Below are 27,114 nucleotides of genomic sequence, written 5' to 3'. Positions count from 1 at the left end.
TTCAATAAGTCCTATGGATTTTCTATATCAATGGATAATTGATCACCACTTGGTTTGTAAATATGCGGGCGTGAGAAAGGAATCAGTGTTTGGTGCTTTCAAAACTGTGTACTGTGTGACTTATTCACCCAGTTGCGTCCTGCCATCAGCCATGTACCGGGTGTTCCGAAAAAAGTGTCACGATTTTAGTCACGTGCGATTTCCGTAAAAATTGTCCGAAATAGTTTGGCTTAAGATATGTTGCTCACAACCCTTGTCGATTTTGGTGGACAAAACGGTTCACCAAAATCTACGATGGTTTTCTCGCCAGAACAAAAAATCAAAATCGTCCGATTATGGTTCGAGACGAAATCGTACGTCACCGTCCGCCGCCGACTTCGACGCGAGTGTGACATGGAAACTCGAGATCTGCCCTGCAACAAACTCATTGCAAGGTTTGTTAACCATTTTGAGACAACAGGTTCAGTCCTGAATACTCACAGGGGCAGCAGCGGCAGGCCAGCATCGGTTTCAAAGTCCCCAGAGACCATCGCGGCCGTGCGAAATTCCGTCATTGCCAGTCCCAAGAAGTCGCTCCGTCGACGCTCTCAACAGCTCGGACTTGCTAAAACCAGCGTAAGACGCATCCTATGCGACGAGCTAAAACTGTCATCGTACATAATATCCACCAGACATAAGATGACGGATCGGGACAGGCAAAAGCGGCAAGTCATGTGTCAATGGATCTCCAACAAGATGGAGAGGAACGCGCGGTGGGTGAACCGAGTCTGGTTCTCAGACGAGGCTCACTTCCACCTGAACGGTGCGGTGAACAACCACAACACTTTCTGGGGTAACTCACCACCGGAAGAAGTAACGGAGAAGCAGCTGAAGGGCCCGAAGGTCACTGCCTTCGTGGCCTACAACGCCACTCACGGCCTCCTCGGTCCCTACTGGTTCGAAGAAGATGGCCGGACCGTCACCATCAATGGCGAGCGCTACCGCGAGGTCATCCTGGAATTCTATGCGGATCTGACCGATATGCTCACCGATAACCAACTGCAACAGGCATGGTTCATGCAAGACGGAGCTCCGCCTCACACTGCGCGTGAGAGTATCGAATGCCTTAAGGAGCTGTTCAACGCTCGCCTCATGTCTCTCGGCACCGCCCATGAGTGGGCTCCCCACAGCCCTGATCTCAACCCGCTAGACTTTTGGCTGTGGGGGGCTGCCAAGGACACTGTGTACGCAGGCAAGCCCAAGACACTGGTCCAGCTTAAGCAGAACGTCGAAAGATACCTGCATCAAGTCGGTCCCGAGACTCTGACGAAAGTCGCTGAGAGTTTCCAGGCCAGAATCAAGGCGTGTCTCAACCGCGGTGGTGCCCATATCGAGAACGTGAACTACAAGAAGTTCGCGTAAACTTGTGATCGCAGGAACTCCTCTGCCCTCTGGCAAGGAGTTATAGCACTGATACGAGAGTAACCTTGTTGAAAAACGACAAACGTGAGCTTTCATATGGTGTATGTTTTAATGCGTTAATACTTGTCAAGCGTTTATAATACACGTTTGAAACTGTGACACTTTTTTCGGAACACCCTGTATATGTCATTAATAAGCACTTTGCAATCTGGTGAAAAATTTTCACCAAATGTGATACTTAAAGGCCAGCATGTCGCAGTTCAAGAACCTTTCTGACTCGAAGCAGCTTTGCTTTTGCGTTAAGAGCAAAGTTTTGTATATGAAAGGTTAAATCCTCCATAACTCTGACAACAAAAGCCTAACTTGTGGGGTTACGGCGACGTCATTCAGCCTGAACTGCCTTTGATCCGTTCTACTTTGATCCGTTTTGTATGTATGTAAGTCATGGTGTGTACTGTATATCGACTGACTGCACAAACTGCCTCACATCACCACAGGGCGATGACAGGAAAAAAGACGGTGCCTTGACCCTCACAAAGCCGATCAGTCTTCTGCGTGTGTTTTTCAGTCATCCGAGGGAGTGAAGTCGAAACGAAGAAGTTTTTGTGCTACCACAGTCAGATCTGCCCCTCGGCCCTCTTTGACTCAGATACTCACAGGCAGCTGATAGTCAGCACCGTAGTGTTTGTCCTGACTTCCTTGCCCAGTTGCCTGAGAGTTGTTGTACAGGAACACCGATGATTTCGAATGAACTAAATAACGTCAACCATGACCTCACAGCTAATTTGACAATGCGAAAACGTGAGCACCCGTTCATCTAAGGAACGCATGCTCGCAAGAACTTAAAAGTGTAGAAATTAGAATTGCGTCCTCCGGTAACCTTTTTTCTTTTTCGTATTCATTTAGTCTAAGTGACTGAAATGGTGGCTAAAGGCAGTTTACCGATAACTTTGTCCCGAGAAGCTGTTTGTTGCAATCCTCAAAACATCTAGCCCAGACTCGACACCTCGGTTGATTACTGACATCGTCCGGATACAAGCCCAGTTACCTCTAATCTCCCCGGGTCCTGCCCGTGAATCCCCGCCCGCTGCCAGTGACATCTGAGGTCCGGCTGCTCCTACGCGAAGCCGCGGAAGTATGCTCTGGGCGGCCGAGGGAATGGCACAGCTGCCTCATCACCGAACATCAAAGTCTCCGCGGCGGGCTCGTAGACCGTCGGTCGGCGCTCATTAGGGCCGGGCTGTAGATTACTCGGTGGTGATAGCGCTGGTGGTGGTGGTGGTGATGATGGTGCTGGTGCTGGTGCTTGGGGGGGGGGGGAGGGGGGCTGTGATGATTGTAGAGGTGATGGCGGTAGTAGCGGCCGCAAACTTCGGTGATGATAGGTATGCTGTACCGCAGTGCATCTATGTTCGGCGGGCTAGTCTACCCTCCAGTCGCTCGCTCCGCCATCGCGCCTGCTGCTGCTGCGCGCTGTAACCAATGAACCAATGAACCAATGAACCAATAATGGTTACAGCGCGTTCGGTACACCTATCCTGGTCTTCGAGCAATTGAAAAATGACAAAGTGAGTCATGCTTTAAATTATGGTTGTTAAAAAGCTCCGTTTTGTAGGCACAATCGCTGATTCATTTTGCATTGTTTCGGCTATTGTAGGCATTGGCCGATTGCTGGCAGCCGACTGTCTGGCCAATGTTTGTTGAGAAACCACTCTGGAATCTTGCTACATGCTCATACAAGCGGGGAATTGTGTATTCAGCATGAAGGGGTGTGTGGTCAACATTTGAAGATAAATGTGAGCTTGGTATTGCGAAAGACGACAGATGAAAGCAAAGTGATTTTAGAGGAAGAGAGAGAGAGAGAGGCAGAGAGAGAGAGAGAGAGAGAGAGAGAGAGAGAGAGAGAGAGAGAGAAAGAAAGAAAGAAAGAAAGAAAGAAAGAAAGAAAGAAAGAAAGAAAGAAAGAAAGAAAGAAAGAAAGAGAGAGAGAGAGGCGAGGAAGAGGAAGAGGAAGAGGGGAGGAGGTGTTTGGACGAGACTGATATCTCAATATGCCGATAAAGCATATGTAAAAAACTTGATAGCAACTTTCTGGATAGTTACATCTATTTTGAATGTCTTCAATTAGAAACATTGAAAGCAGATCGTGAGTATTGAATCCCTTAGCTTACGTATAGAGCAATATTGTACATTCTGCCTAATACGTTATCTGCTTATGCATATTGTGCATATGTTTGCAAAGTTTACTCGTCTTCATAAAAATTCAAGTGGAGGTAAAAAAAAACACACATTTACGAATTGTATTGCAAAAGTTGCAGACAGGAGGTTATCAGTGCTCATCGAGCACAGGTTCTTGTTATCTGTCTGAATCGCTCCCCGGAGAATGTTCACGAAATTAGCCGGCCTGTTTGATCTCGGACAAGTGCACACACTCTGTTCAGGCCAAACATCCGTCTTGAGAGGGAAGCTGTACAGTAGCGTCAAGCGTTCATTCAGCCGTGACAGAGGTGGAAGCCATTGTGTACATGTTAACCCGCGCACCGACGGGGGTCTGCGCCAACTTAGTACCGACGGGGGGGGGGGCGGATGACCGCCCCCCCCCTGAGATCTCGAGAACGAAGCAAGATAGCGACAAGCGGTAAACGGCATCGGATACGCACGGACAAGGTCTACAATTTTTACTAAGGTCATTTTCAGGTCAGGTCAAAGATGACGTCACAGGGGTCGAAAAAGTCAAAATGGCGGCGCTAGATATGGAGAGGGTTTTTCTCGAATAACTTTCGAAGTAGTCAAGATAGGAACAAACTAAGGGCATCATCGTGATCCTCTCGTCAATCCGCATCGAATGATATATATGTTGACCTCGAAAGGTCAAGGTCAAAGGTTGACCTCAGGTCACGTGACCTCGAGGTCATCATGTATATCATTCGATGCGTCTTGACGAGCTGAACACAATGAGACCATCCGCGCGGCTGTATCTTGTTCCTGTAAGGAGTTATTGGCAAAAAACCTTTGGTGACCTTTGATGACGTCACATGACCTTACAGCTGCCCAACAGCAAAACAGACCTCAAGGTAGTGAAGGTTGATCGTATGTGAAGTCATGTATGGTATATGGGGCCATTCCGACCCGTTTTAGTGGTAAAAACAGGGAGTTGATTTTTCCCCCATTGACTTATAATGGGGAGGTCGCGAAATTGACCTGACCTTAGGTCACCGACATCAAAATTCCGAGATATACAAATTGTAGCTACTAATGACCTAATAACATCCTGCGACTTTCAAAGGCCTCCGACATCTACTGTAGCTCTGGCACGGTGACAAAGTTGCAAAAAAGTGACTTGAGGTTGGGTCATTCAAAGTGACCTGGTGACCTGACCTTAAAAGTTAGGAGGTTCAAACTTGCACACCATATGTAAAATTGATGAGCGAATAGTCATACCAAATTTCGCGGCGCTACGCGCCGCGGTTTTCCCGCTATCCGCGAAAAACCTCAGCGGTGCGCGGGTTAAACAGTGAAGAGCATCCCTTCATTGAGCTACATTTGATGTCAATCATTGAGTGCAGTTAATTGGTTGAGTAATGAGTATGTATGCAGCTGAGAGTGAGTGAGTGTGACCTCATAGCAGCAAGTCAGCTCAAGTTTTTTCACTTATTGTCTGAACCACATAGCTTTCTGTTCTTGTATTTTTTAGATGTCACTCATGACTCTAAACATAATGTGGTAAGTACAACGGGCATAATGAGTGTTGCCTCAATAGCATGAAATAGTACGGATCTTTTGACATAAAAACATCATTGCAATTTATTGACTATGGCAATGCGTGCTATTACTACTAAGCTAACCTACTAAAATACTACTAAGCTAACTACTAAGCTACCTACAAAAAAAAAAACTGACACCTCAGATCAGATTACTCAACTATCCACCACCCTGATCCCGTGCAGTTCCGTACAAATTTGTATAATACGTATGTATAAATCTGTATAAATTATTTTGTCTGTGTTCATCAGCCACGGACTGAAGCAAAAAATAAAAATAAACGCTCTTGCCAGCGGTCCACGGTGTTCTGTCTTTCTTCCTCCGAACCAGCCGTCAAGCTTCAGCTGTAACGCGTCACAACCGATGAGACCATCGCCGCGGGTCGGCCTGGAATATAACCGAACACAGCTTCTGCTCGGCTCATTGCCTCGTCGTTTCAATGAGGCCGAACGCTGAGTTCACGGAACTTCGAAGTCAGACAGCTGTCGGATTAGATCAATGAGATGTATTTCATCTCATCCCAGTGTTTTCTCGGTAATAGTATTTTTTGATGTAAGAGTCTTCTGTGATGCAAACATAATTAAACGTTAAAATATAATTGCACGGTGATCTTTGATATTATAAATAAACATCGATGTTGGCGATGCGAGTTTTAACCCGCGCCCGGCTGGGGGTCCTGGATTTCCACGCCCTGCTGGGTGGGGGGGGGGGGGTGTTTGAACACCCGCCCCCCCCTTCTAACTCGGCTCCTGGGCCACGTAGCGATTCGCGGAAGGCGGCGTTCGAAAGAGAGTCAAAAATAATGACGAAATCACTTCGGTCAATTTTTTGGTCAGGTCAAAGGTCAGGTCACCAGAGGTCATTGAAGGCAAAATTTCGCCGATTTCCAGGTCGAATGTCGACAATTTCCAAGAAGCCAACGCATAACTCAAGAACCAATAGAGCTACAGCGCCGCGGAAAAGCGCATTCGATAGCCCTATTAACGCCCTTCCTGAGTATTTTTCTCAGATTTGACCTAACGTCAACGGTTTTGCCTGCAGGGGACAAAAACTGCAAAAATAGCCGATTTTTTCGGAAACAGTTTTTCTGCAATAACTTTAGACCCAAGCCTTGTACGAGCTTACTTTTACCGGCATCGTGTTCCTCTCGTCAAGATGCATCGAATGAACTATAACTTGACCTTGAAAGGTCAACTTGAAAATTTGACCTCAGGTCAAGGTCATGACCTGACCGGAAAGGGTCATGTTGCATATCAGTCGATCCGTATCGTCGAGCTGAACACATCTAAGGCGTTTTCATCGCTCTAGCATGCCTCTATCAAAAGTTATTTGCGAAAAACTATTGGATATCATTCGTGACCTAAGATGACCTGAGGGCATAAACAGGGGTCACGGACACCATTTTCATGTTCAGTGTGTCTAAACCACTTGTAATTCAGTGTTTGGGAGTGTTTATAATGTCTTTCGTCCAAAAGAGGCGCATTTCAATTTTCTCCCATTGACTTATAATGGGGAGGTCGCAAAATTGACCTGACCTTAGGTCATCGATATCAAAATTCTGAGATATACATTTTGTACATGCTATTGCTCTTAGCAATCGCTGAAAGTGTCAAAGCGATCAGTCACTCGGTGTAGCTATGACAGATATTGAAACTTTTTATGAGGTGAGGTCACTTCAAGTGACCTGGTGACCTGACCTTGAATGACCTTGGTCTGAAATTTTCACAACATGTGTAGAATTGATGTATGATAAGGTGTACCAACGCCGCCGTTTTTGAGATATTCGCCACAAGGGGGTGTTCAAACACCCCCCCCCCCCCAGCAGGGCGCGGGTTAACATGAACTAGGCTTGCCAATTTAATCATTTAATGGCATGAAACATAATTTATCTTCACATATCAATTGCGTGAGGAAGCCCCATCCTGCCTCAATTCCACACAGGATTTTATTTCATCATAAGTGTGCCGCTATTTAGGGGAGCATTTCTGGCCATCCATATCCAGTTTTACTATTGCCTTCCTTTTCCTCGGCGGCTGTAGCGCAGAGATGGAGAGGGAAACGAGTGGAAAGTTCAGAAGAGAGAGGAGAGAGAGAGAGAGAGAAGAGAGAGAGAGAGAGAGTGAGGAAGAAAAGGAGAGAGTGAAATAGAGGTGAGAGAGGGAGGAAGAGACATGAGAGAGAGTGAGTGAGTGAGTGAGTGAGTGAGTGAGTGAGTGAGTGAGTGAGTGAGTGAGTGAGTGAGTGAGTGAGTGAGTGAGTGAGTGAGTGAGTGAGAGAGAGAGAGAGAGAGAGAGAGAGAGAGAGAGAGAGAGAGAGAGAGAGAGAGAGAGAGAGAGAGAGAGAGAGAGAGAGAGAGACTCTATCTAAAACCTTCCGCCCGGCGTTATTCCCATGCTATGAACAATCGACCAAGGATCTGCGACCTCTGGCTGACCCCTCTAACCCCTCACTGTGTCACCCGCTGACCCCTGTGCCTGTGACCCCGCTGACCCGACCCGTCTCCCGGCAGCACAACGACCCAGTGTGCGGCATTGATGGCGTCACATATGCCAACGAGTGTGAGATGAAGGTGGCGGCCTGCAATAAGCAGCAGTTCGTCACGTCCGCCTACAAAGGAGACTGCGGTAGGTCACCGGGGACACCGGAGGGAACGGCGGGAGTAGGGAAAGGAGTAGCGTGGAGAACGCGGCGTGGAGGAAGTAACGTGAAGGGAATAGGTATGACGCTCTATGGGTAAGGGATGGTGAATTAGAAGTATAAGAAAAGTTTGGGTGCAGTCGATAGACGCGGGTAACGACAAGAATCTTACTGAAACATTGCAAATGCGTAGTCTAAGAAGAGTATGCAAATTCATTTGACTGTTTGAGAAATGGTAGAGTAGAATTGGTTTTACTATGGAATACGAAATGAATTCATTTTTCGCGAACACTGCACCGCCCACTATGACGATATTGATAAACAAACTAAAACGAAATGCTGGCGAACTCGCATCTGAAAACAGTTTCATTTCATCTGTTGTTTTGATGCAAATGTAAAGTAAACTTCGCCCGTAATCTAAACAAGGGAGCCACGGCCGGGTGCTTCAAAGCATCTTTCATCTACCAGAAACTCTTGGAGGAGTTTGCAAAAGAATATTAGGGTAAAAGAGGATGCATCAATACATTTCCCCGGTGACTATATCGGTGCGAAATACCACCACAACATGTCTCTGTAATGCCACTGTAATACCACTGTAACGCCACCTCACCACCCAAATAACTACTCAGCCCACATCCAAATGTCGCCACTTGCACGCTCGCCCATCTGTACAGGTGTCCAAAGACGGCACCACGCCTCTGTTACGTCGGCGGGCCTTTTATCATCCGCTCGCGCGGCGGGCGCTCATCAGGTAATGGTGCGCCCGCGGCTCGGCTGCTACACTTCGTTCTCGAGTTGGTAGTGCAGCTAACCGGCCGGTAAGGGTGGGGTTACGAGCGGACTGACAGCCGTCAAACGCTTCCAGTCAGTACCCCTGGGAGTCAGACGGAACTGGAAACCCACCCAATTGGCGCCAGAGTCTGCGGTGTGGCCTGAAAGGTCTGCGATTTTGGTTGGGTATGCGAGTCTGGCCACCGGGGTCTGTGGGAATGGGATCGGCGTAGAGATGGTCTTTGGATTGAAATATGTAGTAAAGGAAAAATAACGATGTTTTTATAATCGTCAAAGGACTTCCCTTTTAGTCAGTCCTCACGAATTTCCTTGCCAACACTTAGGTCTGGCAGATTGCGTGCTAGAAAGGTCGCTACTTCGTCTATTTTCACAATAACTTGTGTATGCCTCGAGATGTCTTTTAGAGTGAAAACAAAGCTGCTTTGATGTTTTCTACGGGATGCTTGTTTTTGTTAAGAAGTTCAGCAAGACATCTTGAATAGTCATCTCCGAGAAAAATAATCACCACTCATAACTAATGGCGACTACGCTGAACTTATACCTTCCTATATGCTGCTCCATTTTTTTTCAATGGTTTCGGCGATATTACAACTGGGAGCTGATATAACTGACGTTATGTTCCCTGGCTGAATTTGTGGCTCCATCGCAAATCCTCATGCTGCGTCTCTTTTTAAAAAGATATCAGTGTCGGCTCTACCTCTTCTACCACAAGAAGAATGATGTGTTGTCGTTTCAAACGGAAAAATAATTTGCTGTATCACACGGAACATGTAAAGCTGAGTTGGCTAAATTGGTCAGATGTTACAATATATGAATAAATTGTTTTGAACAATGACTTATCTCCAGACTTTGAGTGCTTTCTATAAGAAACATAAAATAATTCCCCATTCACACTTCAGCTTCTCAATGGCCGAAATACTGATCAACAATCAATAGGCTGAGCTGGTACAACATACGACTTTATGGCCTTTTCATTAACCCATTAATGCCGCTTGGGTCATATATGACCCAAAAGCAAAATCTTAACCCGCGCCCCGTAGGGGGGGGCCGAAACGGCCCCCCCCCTGTACTTTTCGGTCGATATCTCCTAAACGGCTGGAGATATCGCCACCAAACTTTCAGGACCCCTCCGGGCATCAATTTTACACATTGTGACCAAAAATTTTTCCAGAGGCTGTGATAGGTTGGCCACAAATGACGTCAGAGTGACGTCATGTTCTGTCATTTTCGACCGAAAAAAGACCTTCGCGAGAAGACCTGTCAGGCCTACAGCTTTGAAGATACAGAAAAATGATCAAGACATAAAAGGTGTAGAATTGACAGGGCTACAAAACTGCTATCTCGGATTTTTGAATTTTTTGAGTTTTGATCCCCAAAAATCAAAAAAGCATTTTTTTGGATATATTAGCCAAAAAATCCAAAAAGTTTTTAGAGTTTCGAAAAAACCGGAATATATGTGATAGTACCTACCGTCTTCTATCTACATACCAAATTTTAGATCGATACCTCGTTTTTTGGCCAAGTTATAGCGAAAAAACTGTTCAAAAATGATGACGTCAAATTTTCAAACTCAATTTTTGGCAATTCTAGAACTCGTAGAGCAAAACAAAGACCACCATTAGACTCCCCGTGACGAGCTGCATCGAATGGATACCCATTTTATGCACAAATATCAACTTTGAAATTTGACCTAATTTGACCTGACCTTGACCTGACCTTCACCAAAACGTGACCTAGGCTGGCCCCAAAGGCTGCCTAACCCACATAATCGCATTTGTCATGTAAAATGGACCATAAAACATGTATCACACGACACATTCATATTGTGACCCCCGGTGACCTGACCTCGCTGTGACCTGACCTGGTATCAGTGACCTCAGATAGCAAAGTATGTGTTTGACGAACAATATACCATCGATGGTTTTCAAGAAATTACCAATTTACTCGATTTCACAGCACATTTCTTGAATTGCCTGTGAACGGTGAAAATCTGACCTTTGACCTGACCTGTGACGTCATCGGTTTGACCTAGGTCAATGAAATTTGGTCACAAGGTAGTTCCCGGGTAGGGCTATCAAACGCCGTTTGAATTTTGAAAATCGGCCGGTAACTTTCCGAGATCTTAGGGGGGGGGCCGAAACGCCTCCCCCCCCTACGGGTAGTAGGGTCCGCCGGTAGCCCTACGGGGCGCGGGTTAATGTTTTTTCTCAATGGAGGCAAGTGGCACTTTGAGGAACTTGTGCGCGTGTTTTGTTGGATTTGTGGGTTCAGTGACGAGCGTCTGAGCCGCATAAAACTTGTATGAACTCGTCCGGTGAAGTTTCTGGAGCCGAAGACGACGGGACTGCACAGCCGCCGGTCACTGGCAATGGCGCGCCGCCCCAAAAAGTAATATTATATTATGTTTGCACTTTACTATCTGTTCAATGATCGTCCACCTGGCATTGAAATTTGTCTGAAAAGGGCATGATGTATAATTTTGCCCTTCTTGTCGCCATCGGATAACTTTTTTTCCTCGATAAATATCATTGGGTCATAAATGACCCAGCCGGCAATAGTGTTGTCAATTTTCTCGTATGTTGAATACAAGGGAAGCATTTGATGATTATACGATTATTTATTTCTGGGGGTTGTGATCAGATCACAGTGGCGGATCCAAAGGAGAGGGGTCATATGGGTCACTCATGACCTCCCTTGGGGCCCGGGGGCACCATGCCGACCTATTAGGGGCACCACAGGCCTGACAGGGGCACCACAGGCCTAGTGTTGCGATGTTATGATATCATGAGTGGACCGGTCGTGCGGGGCCGTGACGCAGGGCGGGCCGGCGACTCGGCCGGCCGAGGGGCACCACGGGCCTGTCAGGGGTACCACAGGCTTGTTAGGGGCACCACAGACCTGCCAGGGGCACCAGAGGCCTGCCAGGGGCACCATCGACCTCACAGGGGCACCACCAGCCTCGCACGGGCACCTTGGGCCTGTAAAGGGCTCCACGGGCCTGTCGGGAGCACTTCAGGCTTACTAAGGGCACCACAGTCCTGCCAGGACCCAGGGGCACCAGCGGCCTAGCAGGGGCACCACGGGCACGCCAGAGGCACCACAGGCCTTTCAGGGGCACCACAGGCCTAGCAATGGCACCGCAGGCCTGTCAGGGATTCCACAAGCCTGTCAGGGGCACCTCAGGCTTGTCAGGGCCCAGGGGCACCACAGTCCTTCCAGGGAAACCACAGGCCTGTCAAGCCTATGGAGCACCAGAGGCCTAACAACAATGGCACCACAGGCCTGCCAGCGGCACCAACGGCCTCGCCGATGAGACGTTGCAAAGCATTGCAATGCAGTGCCTCTTAACCCGCGCCCTGCTGGGGGGGGGGGTGTTTGAACACCCCCCCTTGTGTTTTTTCGCGAATATCTCAAAAACGGCGGCGCTCCGCGCCGCCGTTTTTGGTACACCTTATCATACATCAATTCTACACATGTTGTAAAAATTTCAGACCAAGGTCGTTCCAGGTCAGGTCACCAGGTCACTTGAAGTGACCTCACCTCATAAAAAGTTTCAATGTCTGTCATAGCTACACCGAGTGACCGATCGCTTTGAAACTTTCAGCGATTGCTAAGAGCAATAGCATGTACAAAATTTATATCTCAGAATTTTGATATCGATGACCTAAGGTCAGGTCAATTTTGCGACCTCCCCATTATAAGTCAATGGGATAAAATTGAAATGCGCCTCCTTTGGACGAAACACATTATAAACACTCCCAAACACTGAATTACAAGTGGTTTAGACACACTGAACATGAAAATGGTGTCCGTGACCCCTGTTTATGCCCTGAGGTCATCTTAGGTCACGAATGGTATCTAACAGTTTTTCGCAAATAACTTTTGATAGAGGCATGCTAGAGCGATGAAAACGCCTTAGATGTGTTCAGCTCGACGATACGGATCGACTGATATGCAGCATGACCCTTTCCGGTCAGGTCATGACCTTGACCTGAGGTCAAATTTTGAAGTTGACCTTTCAAGGTCAAGTTATAGTTCATTCGATGCGTCTTGACGAGAGGAACACGATGCCGGTAAAAGTAAGCTCGTACAAGGCTTGGGTCAAAAGTTATTGCAGAAAAACTGTTTCCGAAAAAAATCTGCTATTTTTGCAGTTTTTGCCCCCTGCAGGCAAAACCGTTGACGTTAGGTCAAATCTGAGAGAAGTACTCAGAAAGGGCGTTAATAGGGCTATCGAATGCGCTTTTCCGTGGCGCTGTAGCTCTATTGGTTCCCGAGTTATGCGTTGGCTTATTGGAAATTGTCGACATTCGACCTGGAAATCGGCGAAATTTTGCCTTCAATGACCTCTGGTGACCTGACCTTTGACCTGACCAAAAAATTGACCGAAGTGATTTCCTCATTATTTTTGACGCTCTTTCGAACGCCGCCTTCCGCGTATCGCTACGTGGCCCAGGAGCCGAGTTAGAAGGGGGTGTTCAAACACCCCCCCCCCCAGCAGGGCGTGGAAATCCAGGACCCCCAGCCGGGCGCGGGTTAATATTGTTTGGCTGAGACCGCTATACAGTATACACAATAAGGTATCTAGCTAAATTGGTTTTCGTGATGACTCCTTATTTGTGACTATACTAATGCCGGTTGGGTCATTTATGACCCATGCTTATAACTTGAGAACCGATGGAACAATTTTTTTTAACCCGCGCCCTGATGGGGGGGGCCATTTTGGCCCCCCCTGTGGTTTTTCTTAAATAGCGAGAAAACGGCGGCGCGCAGCGCCGCCAAATTTTGGGTACCTTACCGGACATCAATTTGACACCTTCACACAAAATTTCAAGTCACAGGTCACCTCAGGTCAGGAGTTATTGAGGTCAAACTGAGGTCATGTTCGAGTAAAAATGAGCAAAAAACATGACATCTTGAAACGCTCACCAATTCTACAGTTAACAAGCAATTTTAAAGTTCTTTATGTGGTTGTGTAGACAAAAAACGGCGCTTCAAAACTGCTATCTCGGATTTTCGAAATTTTGGGATTTTGACCCCCAAAAATCAAAAAAATTGATTTTTTTAGAAAAACTAAAAAAAAATCCAAAATTTTTCCGAATTTCGAAAAAACCGGAATATATGTGATAGTCCCTGCGCTCTTCGATATACATACCAAATTTTAGATCGATACCTCTTTTTTTGGCCAAGTTATAGCGAAAAAACTGTTAAAAATTGATGACGTCAAATTTTTGAACTCAATTTTTAGCAATTCTAGACCTCGTAGCGCAAAACGGAGACCACCATTGAACTCCCCGTGACGAGCTGCATCGAATCAATACCCATTTTATGCAAAAATATCAACTTTGAAATTTGACCTAATTTGACCTGACCTTGACCTGACCTTGACCTGACCTTGACCAAAACGTGACCTAAGCTGGCCCTAAAGTCTGTCTGACCCACATAATCGCATTTGTCATGTAAAATGGACCATAAAACATGTATCACACGACACTTTCATATTGTGACCCCCCAGTGACCTGACCTCTGTGACCTGACCTGGTATCAGTGACCTCAAATAGCAAAATATGTGTTTGAAGAACATTTCCCCATCGATGATTTTCAATGAAATGCATTTTACACGATTTTACAACGCATTTCTTGAAATGCCTGTAAACGGTGAAAATTCGACCTTTGACCTGACCTGTGACGTCATCGGTTTGACCGAGGTCAATGAAATTGGGTCACAAGGTAGTTCCCCGTTGGGGCTATCCAACACCGTTTACCGCTTGTCGCTATGTTGCGTGGTTCTCGAGATCTGAGGGGGGGGCCAAATGGCCCCCCCCCCATCAGACCGCGTTGCTCGGCAGACCCCATCTGGGCGCGGGTTAAGCTTGCACAGTTTTCTTACTGGGACCCGTGTGGCTAACATTTGTTAAGGACAACTTAAGAATCAAAAAATAAAAATTCCGGCATTAATGGGTTAACGTGCGTCATTCATGAACCGTTGAACAGTTGACCTTCTTTGTGCTCGTTTTGAGATGTACAGAAATTGAAATTAACTGAGAGAAGTCACGATTACAAGGTAAACCAGCAGCTGAAGTATGCTATCACGCTTCAATTAGGCATGTTTCCAAATTCCACGACACTATCACGGTACGATCTCATTAACGATACGATTCCATTGAAGCTATCGACCAGGTTCAGGTATATATCACGGCACGCTAGATGAACACGCTATATATTACTCCTCCAAAGCTACTGGAAAGTGGAAACTTCTGCAATATCACAGATGCAGACGATTGGGGCTATTGGGCTGTTAGCCGCACTATATTGCATGTCATACTCGATCATCGTTTTAGCCCGAAACTTACGCGATCTGAAACATCTAGAGATCAATGTAGAGTCCCGAGCTGCTACCGTCTGCAAATCACGCACTAACGTCCGGTGTTCCTTTGCCATTGTTTTACGTATATGGCATACCAATATGAGCCAATAGACAGTGGGATTTCTTACTAATGACTGTCCGTTATTCACGTTCAACGCATGTCAGTTTCTATGAAGCTGCTTTACTCCCAGACATTTGTTGAATCGGCACATAACGTCAATGGCCCGCGCACCGTTTTACCCAAACGTGCTGCAGGTCGGCCCAGCTCACCTTTTATCACGTGACATTGTTACCCCGTGTGTCGTGCTCGCAGCTGGTGCCTCACGTGCCCTGTCCAACTGACATGCGACCTCACATAGCGCGAGTACCTCTAGCACCATGCCGTGCTCCCGTGTTCACGTGCCCCGCGTGCTCCTCCCCCAGACCTGTGCCAGCATGTGGTCTGCAAGTTCGGCGCCCGCTGCGAGGCGGGCCGCTGCGTTTGTCCGACTGACTGCCCCAGCGCTGATGACCCGGTCTGCGGCACCGACGGAGTGACCTACAACAACGAGTGTCTGATGCAGGCGCGCGCCTGCACGGCCGACCACCAGCTGACCACCGCCTACCTGGGGCCCTGTCAGGACACCTCCAGTGAGTATGAGGGGCGCTGGCATACCTCAGTTGGTAGACCGTCCTGTCAGGACAACCGGTTGATTGCACGTGTCCTCGAAGGTTCGGAGAAGAGGTCCCTAAGTGAACGTGCCAATGGTTGAACTTAACGTGGAAAAGCTTGGTCCAGAGGCTTGTTGACAAATTATTTGTGCATGAAACAATTTTTCCTAGCATAAATATATCGCACTGCTCACTTGGGACGAACTAACTTGAACGGTTGCAAAACACATCCCTTGACAGCCTCCGTTTACCAGCCGTTTTACCCCACCAAACAGCCACCAACAACGATCAGACAGTGGCCCTACCCGTCTAAACCTCCGGTCAGAGTGCCATTTCAGCCTCGGGTCAGCGTCGCTCCCCGATGGGAAAAGTTACCGGCACTTGCACACCTCAGGTGGCACTGGCTCGGCGCCGCCGGTTGCCGCTCCCACGGCCATTAGTTGGCGGTGCCGAGCGGAGGTCGTTACCAGCACGGGCCCAAAGTCGGGCCATCCGTCGGAAAGGTGCCAGATGCGTTCCCTGAGTACTTCCTCCACCCCAGTGCTTCCGCCGGGGTAGACAGATGTTCCCCGAGGGAGCGCTAGACTATTCATCATCGAGTTGTGGTGGGAGAAATGGGAGGGGTGGGTGGGGGCTTGTGTGTGTGTGAGGGGCTGTCCGAGTTTTGTTTGGCCTTTGTTTAGGGAATGTTGGCGGCTCGCTTGTCCTACGATTATGTCATTAGGAAACTTGCCCAACTCTCTTGTCCTTTTCCTGTAAACGTGTCTCCGTAATCCGGACAAGTTACTTCCGAAATTAGCTCGTTTAGTTAAGTGCCTCCTTACTTGAAGGTAGTTTGTAACGCATGAACGAGCTTGTTTGCCTTTAACGGAATTCTGCTAACTTTTCTAACAATCTCCTCTTCAGTGAAAGGGAAAAGTCTGGTCAAAGAGTGTGCTGTTTGCCTCCTAAGCCAGCCATCCGCGGTTAATTCTGGGGAAAGACACGCGATCTATGTAGTCGCTCTCCAGCCGCCCCCCCCCCCCACCCCCCAAAAAACGGGGTTGCACTTAATGTCCCATATGATAGAGTGAATAATCTACAACTATCATTCTCCAATGACATGCCAGTCACACTAAAAATTTCAGTCACGCCACTGTGAATCACAAATCCTACCTTCCTTCATAGTTCATACTCCAGCCATCTTTACTGCGTCACGGCCTATCTACCGCCCCCATCCCGACTTTCCATCAGAGCTCACCGCTGTGAGTCTCCCGCACCTCTCACCCGACAGCAGGGCCGCAGACAGTCGCCGGGGGGCCCGCCGACCTGCTCCTCTGCAAGGACATTCGCTGTGAGTTCGGAGCCACCTGCACCACGTCGGTGGACCGGCTGCCTCGCTGCACCTGCCTGTTCAACTGTGAGGGCGAGGATGGCGCGCCGCCGCCGGCCGATGGGCCGGTGTGCGGCTCAGACCTGCGCCTGTACCCGTCCGAGTGTGTCCTGAGGAGGGAGGCGTGTGAGCGACAGCAGCAGCTCAGCCCGCGGCCCATCGTCCTCTGCGAGGGACTCACATCAGGTGCTGGGAGTGTAGCTGATCTGAGAGCTTGGGCTGATGTGCCGGCATGTGTGGTTACGGTCCTGCCTGATGAAAGCACGTAGATGCACGGAAGATTCGATGTTTTTATATTGTGGCTGCTTATCGTTTATGTTGACAGATCTTCAGTGTTCAAACACATGTACGTACATATTTGGTTCATTGAGTTGCTGAGGATGCGAAGCCTTTCTTCCATGGTGTGACGACCATGGAGAAGGAAGAGGGTTAGATAGGTATGTGCACTGTGCATTGTGCATCGTGCATGTTCGTTGTCATAATGGGAAAGTGCGATGGTGGTAAAGGTCGGCTGTTATTTTGTTTTATTTTTATAATGGTCGTAAAAGTTAACTGGTATCGCGTTTTCTCCTATTTCTTTTTTGGCTTTATATGTGCATGTTTTGGCACATTCTGTAGTAAAACGTTATCGTCAAGGCTTTGAATGTGCACATATGGTCGAAATGTGTCACTCTTGATACCTATGCTGCCATCAACTTGTTCTTTGTTCAAGCACGCGACATTGCGACACATGCTTTCGTTCCAGTCTTGTCTTTTTATCCTGGGATTTCTTTAGCGATGCACATAAGATTTTGTTGACGCTATCTTATTTGATTACGTTTATGCTCCATGCATACCCTTTATATGCAGTGCAGTGTGCTTATATACCCACATGTCTTCATACCATAAAGCTTGATTTATTGTCATTTGCACACTCGCTTGCCCATTGCCACACCTGTGCCAGCACAAACCTGCATGTGCGAGTGCACTCGTATGCATATTTACGTGTTTTCCAAAGGGGATGTCATTGGTATTTTGAATGAGTCAAATAGCAGCGATATGATATGTGAATGCACCCTGATAGGTGTCCATCTGCCAGTGCTCCTTTTTCATTGAAATGTGTGTTACTGTTGTCCAAATGTGAAACTTAATATTTATTTATATCATTATTAACATCATCTATCGTACTTATTCATGAAATTACACAAGTGTTCTAATGTCTCACAAACCTTTGAAGGCAGAATACTATATTTCAGGATACTTTTCATTTCACTAAAACAGTTTTCAGCTGTCACTAAGATCGGCTGCACCTTGCACAATACCAATATGCAGGCGTATGATTCCTGACCAACCACTCGCAACACCTTAATTGGACATAACCCTTCACAACTAGCCTGCAGCTCCGCTTGGCTGTTATCCGGATGTCTGAGTTAGGGCATACCAACTAAGGCACCTTACGACATTATACGCCAACTTGGGCCACCGTTGCCTCCCTGGCGCTCTTTATGACCTCGGTTATTGTCCTCTTATGTCTCCCTGACGTTCGGCTGCCACGGTGCTAAGATGGAGCCATATCCTCGACACATCGCGATATTTAAGTAGCTCACTCCTCTACTGCAACACACGTCACCTTAATCATTTCTCACTTGCTGATTCCAGTGCTGTTTTATTGTATTGTTTTTTTTTTTGTTATTGGTCATTTATTTTTGTTATATTGTCATCAATTTCCAATTTTATCCTACACATTTAAATCAGTTTTCCTTTATTCGGTGCTGTTATCTAGCCTTTGACAGTGTCACGCCCATGTTTGTGTTCTTTCCCCCATATACCCCTAGCGAGTAACTGTGGTGTCCAAATAGAGTGTTTGACTCGCTTATTCACGTAAACGTGTGTTCGTCCCCATCGGAGGTGATCACTTCGACCGGTACACCTGCTCTAACCGTCACCTGTGGTTTTTTCCGTGCAGATATCACCATATCGCCGTGTTACGGCCTGGATCCGGTGACAAACCCGCTCACCTCGGCACCGTACGACTGTTCGGACGGAGCCGCCTGTCCTCCCAGCGCCTACTGCCACCGCTCTGCCGACGCCGCCGTCTGCTGTCCTCTGGCGCCCGCCACCGTGGCGCCCCTGGACACCGTGGACGCCCCCGGCGCCCCGGACGCCCCGGGCGTGACGCTGCCGGCGCCCGGCTGCGCCAACTCCACTCACGGCTGTTGTGAGGACGGTGTGACGCCCGCGGCGGGACCTCAGGGCGCCGGGTGCCCAGCCTCGTGTCGCTGTCACCGTCTGGGAGCCCTGGGGCCGCAGTGTGACCCGGTCACCAAACAGTGCGCCTGCCGGCCGGGCGTCGGAGGGCGCCGCTGCGACCGCTGCAAGCCCGGCTTCTGGGGGCTGCCCAAGATCGCGCGCGGCAACCTCGGCTGTCTCCGTGAGTGCGGGGGCGATATGACTCCGAGGTGGTGGGCGGCACTAACTGATGATGGTAGGCTCGTAATGGGATCGCCACTGTTTATGGGTCTCGGTGGTATATGGCTGACAGTGGGCGGCAATCGGTGGCCTGTCCGCAGCCGCTTTGGTTTGTATTTACGACCTCCCCGCACCACATAAACAGCTATGGCGGGTAAATAATGCGCTGCAAATTACATGCTCGATATTGCAGGTCATTGAGGCAGTAGACCGAGCTTTTATTAGCAATCAAATGTGTGCAAGTCTGCAGATGCACGATTGTGGCATTATGTAAATTATACTTATAGTTTAGCCTGTTTTGATAATGATGTAAATAATATTCCTACATGCCGGGGTATGTCTAAAGCACAGCACGAGTCGGGCAGTAAAACTATGACCAAGAAACTGTCGGTGTCAAAATGCCATGTTATTTGATAGGCCGGGCAGGAAACAAAAGTTTACTGCCCGGGTTTACTGCCCAGGGCAATGACCTCTAAACTACAGTTTATCGCATTAGCTCAGAGGTGTAATTAGCCGCGTTTACATAGGGCTAGTTGCCAGATAGTGGAATTTCCACTAACAGAGGGTTCCCGAGAAATACGCCATGGCCAATATCCTGGACGCAATTCGGTGTGCAGACGAAAATATGCATGTGAGTGCTAGAAATTCGTAAATTACATTATTTCATTGACTGTTTTTGTTAAAAACACGTGATGACAAGCTCAGCAAATCTATTCATGGTGACTTACGTGGCAAATTGGCTTTCCTTTGTGGGATAATGCCATTTTCATTAGCTCTACTTTGATTAGCGTATGACAGGTGTTCGTGTAAAATAAGCAATTTTACCTATTTCCTTCATCAGTTTGGTAGCTGAAACAGCTACCAATTTACTTCCACTATGACAGTTTCCAGTAACATATGCTACTGATTGGCTAATATTAGCCAATCAGATCTCTGGAGTTCCCCGCAGTGCGTTACAACTATGACGCGGCAAAGACATATTTGGACATATCATTTCTATATTGATATGCCTATCTACACTGCATTGGCCTTGCGTTGCGTGGATGTCATCAAGTGAAATATTTTGGCCTACGGTCAGTGAGACGCTAGTCGCTACTCTTCTATACGCTATGCCCTTTTTCAATATGAATACGGTGTCGTGTTCTGACTGCAGACTCCTGGTAAGTTTGTGCAGGTCTCACGGAAGGGGCGAGGGCGCTCTTTCGCTTTTCGATCCAGCAGGCAACAACATGATTTTTGTAAAGGAGTAGGAGTGGAAGTCACAAATTTATTTAAAAGTTGGTAAAGTTGTTTTGGTTTAAAAGTTTGTGCATTTGCCTTGTCAAGGGTATGGAACCTCAATATATTGCTAAGTCATATTTCCAGGATGTTGATAGGTATCATGTATGTTTGGAAAAAGATGTTTTGATAATGTCGAGAAATGTAGCAAGGACTTTCCTATCTTCAAATCAGTTGCTCGCTACAGTTTCATGATTTTAAGGTGTGCATGAAATAATGAGAAAAGGTAAAAACAAAAATATGAATAAAAATTTTGTTAATTCATGATGCATGTTAGAATTTTTTTCCGTTGATTAAAGCAAGGCTTGCGACTGAACCATAATGTACATTGACTGATGCGCAGTGTCCCAAAATTTGTAGATGTGGGTGGGAAACGACATCGAAATGCAAATCATTTTCCACTCTCGCCTCCAGTTTTCAAGCCCAATTTTCCACTCCCAATCCCACCGAGAAGGAGCAATTGCGGGAATGGTTGCTTTACATCTGTCACAATTGTAGATAGATTAATGTTTTTGATCATTTTCCCACTCTTTTTGTGCCTTACCTGACCGACAATTTTCACTCTCATCCTTTTTTTTTGGTCAGCAATTTTCCCTCTGACACCCAAGCAAAAATATGATTTTGGTACACTGCTGAGTGCTCCGAGTACCTACAAAACCAACAGCATGATGAATGGCTGAATTCTGTCCGAGTGGCTGCATTACCTAGTTGCATTTTTTCAATTCACCACACTCCTGTATCATGCAGGCATGGGAGTTATTTCAGAATTAAAATTAATATTGAATATATCTTGTTTATGAGACTCCTCACGGGCCAGACTGGAAAACATCCATACACTACGCCGGGCGCCCGTGAGACCATCTTGCGCCGAAATTCGGCGCAAGCGATTTTGCGCCCAAATTTCTGAGTGATTTGCTCCAAAAATTAGGTGGCTATTTGTGCGAAAATTAAGCCCTTTTCATATAAAGCACATGTACACATATACTGATCAAGGCTATATCAACCAGGCAGAGTGTTTCGGGGGCTTTGTACACTATCCCATGTTTGAGCGTCCGAATTAGTTTTTATTTCCACGTAAACCCAATACCTCGACGGGAGCCAGCGAGGGCCCGGTAGCGGAGCAGCACGTGCTCCGCGTGCTGCTATGAAACTCCTCACGGGTATGGTTATGGCTGCTGGCAGGCTGTAGCCAGCCTTTGTCAGTAAGGGATTGGCTATGCATGGTTTTGTGCGTACATATGATTTCAGACCAAATTCTGCCCTAGCCCAGTATGTGTGCTTAGAATGTGGAGGGCATGCCAACATGTTCCTCTCAGCGGGGACTATGTCCTTGTGAACCCTTCCATTCAAAAGATTCAGATCAAATTGATAACATAAATCCTTGGCTAGAGTGGTTGCTGGGGTGCTAAGACTTAAAATATGCGCTAATGTCAGGTGTCAGCCAGTAGCGGCGGAACACCTTCAATTAGGGGGGGGGACACTGCCGACTTTTGGTCCAAGTCCCATTCTTTCCATGCAACGCCCATAGGGCTAATGTTAAAATGTCAAAACCAAAGGGGGGCACGTCACGGTGCCCCGGTGCCCTCCTCGTTCGGCCGCCCATGGTGTCTGCTCAAGCTACAGGGCTGCCATTCCAGCTGTTCTAAACCCCATAATACAAGTGGTATTTCTCCTGACAGCTGAATCCTCTCCAGTGACAGCTGATCCTCGCCATCTGATCCTCCCCAAAGACAGCTGACACTCCCTGGTGGGGGATGACCTTGCCCGGTGGCTGGTGGCAGCGAACCCTTCCCAGTGATAGCTGACCTTCCCCGGTGGGAGGTCACAGCTAACCCCTCCGACGGATCACCCTCCCGGTTCTGAGCCCCGGCGTCACTGCCTCCCATTGACAGACTTTTCTGGCGGCAGCAGAAAAGTACTCCAGCCCAGCAGACTCCAGCCGAGCCGCACCCAGTGGCGGCCGACGCCGAGCACGGCGGGCGTTGCGGCGCGCGCCGGACGCTTCACCAGCACACGCAACGTCATCGCGTCGCTCGCCACCGAGCAGGTCCAGTTTCGGGCTTGCCGGCTCGTCGCTGATAACAGACTGCCATTCTCGCGGATGGCGGTGCCTAGCTGCGCCAGCGGCCGGTCGGCGCTCCAGACGGGTCGCGCCGCCGGCCAGCCCACCGCCAGGCACTGCACCAGTAGCGGCCGCGCCTGCTCGGCCAGTACCAGTCGCGAGAACGAGGCTATTTTTTCGTGCCGCAATGTTTGTGTTGGGCCGATAGAGCAGCGCTCGGGATGGCGCGCCCTGCCCGGCTTCGTTGACGGCCGCCACCCACACCTCGTAGCTCTGGTGGTGGTCTAGATCCTTCAGCTTCATCTTCAATCGCCCGGCCAGGCCGGGCGGCCGCGCCGCCCAGACCGCCGTAGAGGCCGGCGGCCTCTACAGCTGCCGAGCCACCGGCAGCGACGGGCGCACCGCCACTGGACTCGTCGACGTCAGCGTTATCGAGCCGCCGCGGATCGCGCCGTTTAGCTTACCGGCGTCTCTGGAGGTGGGCGACCGGGCGCAGGTCTCGTGTCTGGTGACCTTCGGCGACCTGCCCATCACCTTCAGCTGGCCGCGCGGCAACCATTCGCTGGCCGTCCACCGCCTGGAGACGGTCGGCGCAGAGTTCTACAGTAGCCTGGTGTTCCAGTGCGTGCGAGCCGACCAGGCTGCGGCCAACGCGGTAACCGGCAGCCGCCACTCGGACTCGGCCGAGCTCCGCGTCAGAGTGCCGCCGCGCTGGCTTCACCAGATGGTGGACAGGGAAGTGGCACTGGGCGGCAGCGTCGTGACTTCAACTGTTCGGCGGCCGATCAGCCACCGTTTATTGTCTCATGGACTGGACTTTCACTTCAGCCGCCGCGCTCCGGGGCTCCGCCAACAGGCGGCTCATCCTCCGTCGACAGGCGGCTCATCCTCCGTCGGGCGGCGCCGACGGCTGCCTGTAGCCGCTGACGGTCGCCGAGATCGGCGGCAGAGAAAACGGCTACAGCGCCGACAAAGGCGTGGACGAGCCGCTGCGGCGCGCCGCGCCGCACGGCATTACCGTGCCGGCCCGTTTCCAGCAGCGTCAGAGAGCCGCCTCGGTGGTGTCTGGCGCCGTTCGGTGACCGGCCGCTGCAGCTGAGCTGGTACCGGCGCAGCCGTCTGCTGGCGACCCCGACCGAGCTCCGGTGACCCCGGCGGACGGAGATGTCACTGTGCAGGTAACGGCTGCGGACGGCTCCTCCCAGCTGACACTGACGGCGGCGCACGGACCGACGGCGGCACCTACACGTACGCAACAGTCACGGCGAGGACAGCACCGCGCGGCACGTGATAGTGACGGAGCGGCCGGAGCCGCCCTCCGATCGGCGGCTGGCGTCCGTCACCTTGCGATCCGTGCTGGTGGCCTGGCCGCCCAGGTACGACGGCAACAGCGTCGTGGCGCACTACGTGGTTCAGTGCGTCGCCGAGCCGCCGGCCGGGTCTGGCAGCTGGGAGTCAATGAGACAGTGTTGGCCCGGCAGCGGAGTGCGCTGGTGGCCGGCCTCCAGCCCAGCGCCTCGTACCGGCTGCATGTGTTCTTCGTGAATCGGCACGGCAGCAGCGAGCCCAGCGGCGCGCTGAGGGTGCACACCGAGCCGGAGCCGCCCGGGCGGCGGGCCGCCGCTCGGCGCCCGGCTACGACCTGCCGGGCCGCGCACCCTGCGGCTGACGTGGAGCCCACCGCCGCCGCAGTCGCTGACCCACGGACGGATACAGGCCACCTACGTCCGGCTGGTCGACCAGATCACCCTGACCAGGTCCGTCTGCCGACCGGAGCTGGTGCTGCTCCTCAAACACCTGCAGCCCAACACGGCATACTCAGTCCCGATGAGCGCCTGTAACCGAGCCGGCCAGGGTCCTGCCAGCTCGCCCGTCACCGCCACCACAGAGGAGGGAGTGCCGGAGGTGGCGCCGCGTCAGCTGACCTGCCGGGTCGTGTCACCCTCCTCCATCGGTCTCAGCTGCCTGTGGCTGGCCGGCGGCGCGAGGGCCCGTTCCCGGCCGACCTGGACGTAGCCGAGTTGTGCAGTCTGCTGCCGGTCACAGTCTACCAGCTGTTGGTGAGCGCCCACAGCGCGGCCGGCACCACAGAGTCTACCACCCGGCTGGCCATCCACGCCGCAGACAGAGCAATGATATCTCCGCTGCCGCCGCCAGAAAAGTCTGTCAATGGGAGGCAGTGACCCCGGAGCTCAGAACCGGGAGGGTGATCCGTCGGAGAGGTTAGCTGTGACACCTGCTGAAACGGGACACCTGCTGAATCGTCAGCTGACTAGTGACGTCCTTAACTCCAGAGGTGCTGTCCTGGACGTGGAACCTGCCGCCCAGCTGGTCGGCGCTGACGCCGTCCCTCGTCCAGGTGACAGCCGGCGGCGGTGACGAGGTGGCCGCACAGGTGAATGTGACCGCAGTGTCCACCACCGGCTGCACCGGCTGCTGAACCAGCGACAACAGCAGCCGAGCCGGCAACGCTCCGATGCTGACCTGGGTGGTGGCGAGGTCATCGGTCACGTGACACTGGTACATGCCGGCCACGGAGCGGTTGCCGCCGGTCAGCTGCAGAGCCGGCCGGCTGGCGGCGGCGGGCAGACGGCGGCCGTCCTTGAACCAGACGATGTCGCTGGCTGCCAGGGGCGGCGTCACGTGACAGGTCAGCTGAGCGGGCTGTCTGGTGGTCACCAGCAGCTGACCGGGCTCGATGACAGCGCGGCGTGTCACTGTCACCTCCAGTCGCGTGTTCCGCGCCGCGCTGCCCACCTCCGAGCTCGGCGATCTCGGCATACGCCCGCGTCCCCTGACCTGACCCGGCACACCACCAGCTGCTGGCCACTGACCTCGACATGACCAGAGTGGAGCAGCGGCGTCAGCTCAGCGCCGCGCACCTGTTGTTGTTGTTGTTGTTGTTGTTGTGGTTCCATCCAGCCGCGTTACCGCGGTGTAGCCGTGCGGCTCTGGAGGTCCCTCACGGCGGCCGCCAGGGCCGCCACCTCTCCGTCGTCGCGGACGTCTTCCGGGCTCGGGAAAATCGTCCCGTACCTCCGGAGACGCCAGCCCATGAGGGCCGGGCACCGGAAGAAGAGGTGCCGGGGCGTGGCGGCCTCCTCCCGGCACACGGTGCACCGGGGTATGGTCATGCTGCATACCAAACGACGCGCCTTGACCAGGCGAGCAGTTTGGTACCACTTGCAAGTCTTTAGCACCATCATGTCGTGATTTATTGACAGAAAAACGATTTATGACGTCACATGACCTCAGATGACCTTTGCCGGTGCCCCTGTCAATTAGCGGCACCAGGATCATCACCGATGAGATAATCTTCCATAATACTGAAAGAATTGGGTGGTTTTGACTCGTTTACACGAAGCAGGAGGCGTTTCAATATTTTCCCATAGGCTTGCAAAGGTCACGAGTCTGGCCTGACCTCAGGTCACAGATATGAAAATTCTGAGATATACAAATTGCACATACTGGTACTCAAACTAAAACCTGAAGAGAAGAAATTGATCGGTCAAAAACTCTAGCTCTGGCGTGATTGCAAACTTTTCTGAGGTGGGGTCACCAAACCGTTTCTGGTGACCTGACCTGACCTGACCCGGCAACTTTTTTTGTCAAAATGTGCGCAATGAATGTTTTAAAAAGTCACCGAGTATGAGCTTTCAGTCTTGCGGTGTTTGGCAATGGCACAAGAAAAACCTGAATGGGGGGCCTTAAAGCCCCCCCCCCCCCCCCGCCAGGAATAGGGTTAAAGAAAATAATGTATTTTACTTGACGAGAACGGTGTAAAAAAAAATCCTCCAATAATAGTAACCAGTAATTACTTCTATGATATACGTATGAAGGTACCTATTTTGCAACTGTGTCAAAGCACAAAAGAACAGCATTCTGACAGCTCACTGTGTTATGTTGAAATGGCAAGTTTGGTCAAACTTGGTCAGTGCTGAACTTTGATTTTAATTGCTAATTGTTTTGTCATTTCAGAGTGTTAATGGAAACAGACGACACTGAGCTGGGGCCGGATGCAGGAGGCGACGGACGCTGTGGTGCGCTGGGCAAAATAGTCCAAGATGCTGGTAGCGGGTGAAATACGCAGCTGCTCGTCGTCTCCTAGAGCGCCGCGGACGCCGTGGACTGCGCCATCAAAGTCGACGAAAAGTCGGCTCCAGCAGCCGACCGTCTCAAACTACTCGGAGCCACCCCCTCAACCTGCTCCTTCACTTCGGGGCCCATTGCCGCAGTCTCCGCTCCCGAGTGCGCCCGGGATCCAGCAGCTTCGCAAGCGGACAGCGCGGGGCTGGGGACTAGAGGAACGACAGCTCTGCGCTGTAGCGTCTGGATACGTCCGTG

The 27,114-nt window shown here is 50.3% G+C and overlaps 1 protein-coding gene and 1 long non-coding RNA gene across 2 annotated transcripts in view; one reads left to right on the top strand and one right to left on the bottom strand.

The window, feature by feature from the left end:
• The window catches only part of LOC122391848 (agrin-like), a gene marked incomplete at its 3' end in the record, with an annotated part of 94,099 nt that overhangs the window by 40,649 nt on the left and 26,336 nt on the right, over positions 1–27,114 (top strand). Inside the window, exons 10-13 of the mRNA XM_043386150.1 lie at positions 7,673–7,787; positions 15,383–15,589; positions 16,884–17,168; positions 18,928–19,392. Of these exons, the coding sequence (XP_043242085.1) occupies positions 7,673–7,787; positions 15,383–15,589; positions 16,884–17,168; positions 18,928–19,392 (1,072 nt within the window). The remainder of the gene's footprint in view (positions 1–7,672; positions 7,788–15,382; positions 15,590–16,883; positions 17,169–18,927; positions 19,393–27,114) is intronic.
• Positions 329–988, bottom strand: LOC122391850. The gene is made up of 2 exons (XR_006258418.1): positions 842–988; positions 329–627 (listed from the first exon to the last, which is right to left on the bottom strand). It is a non-coding gene; the product is annotated as an uncharacterized LOC122391850 (long non-coding RNA).

This window comes from Amphibalanus amphitrite, unplaced genomic scaffold (assembly GCF_019059575.1).
Source record: "Amphibalanus amphitrite isolate SeventyFive unplaced genomic scaffold, NRLGWU_Aamphi_draft 000458F_arrow, whole genome shotgun sequence".
Classification (NCBI taxonomy): Eukaryota; Metazoa; Arthropoda; class Thecostraca; order Balanomorpha; family Balanidae; genus Amphibalanus; species Amphibalanus amphitrite.
Note: the sequence above shows the minus strand (reverse complement) of the source record. Positions and strands in the feature narration are given on the sequence as shown.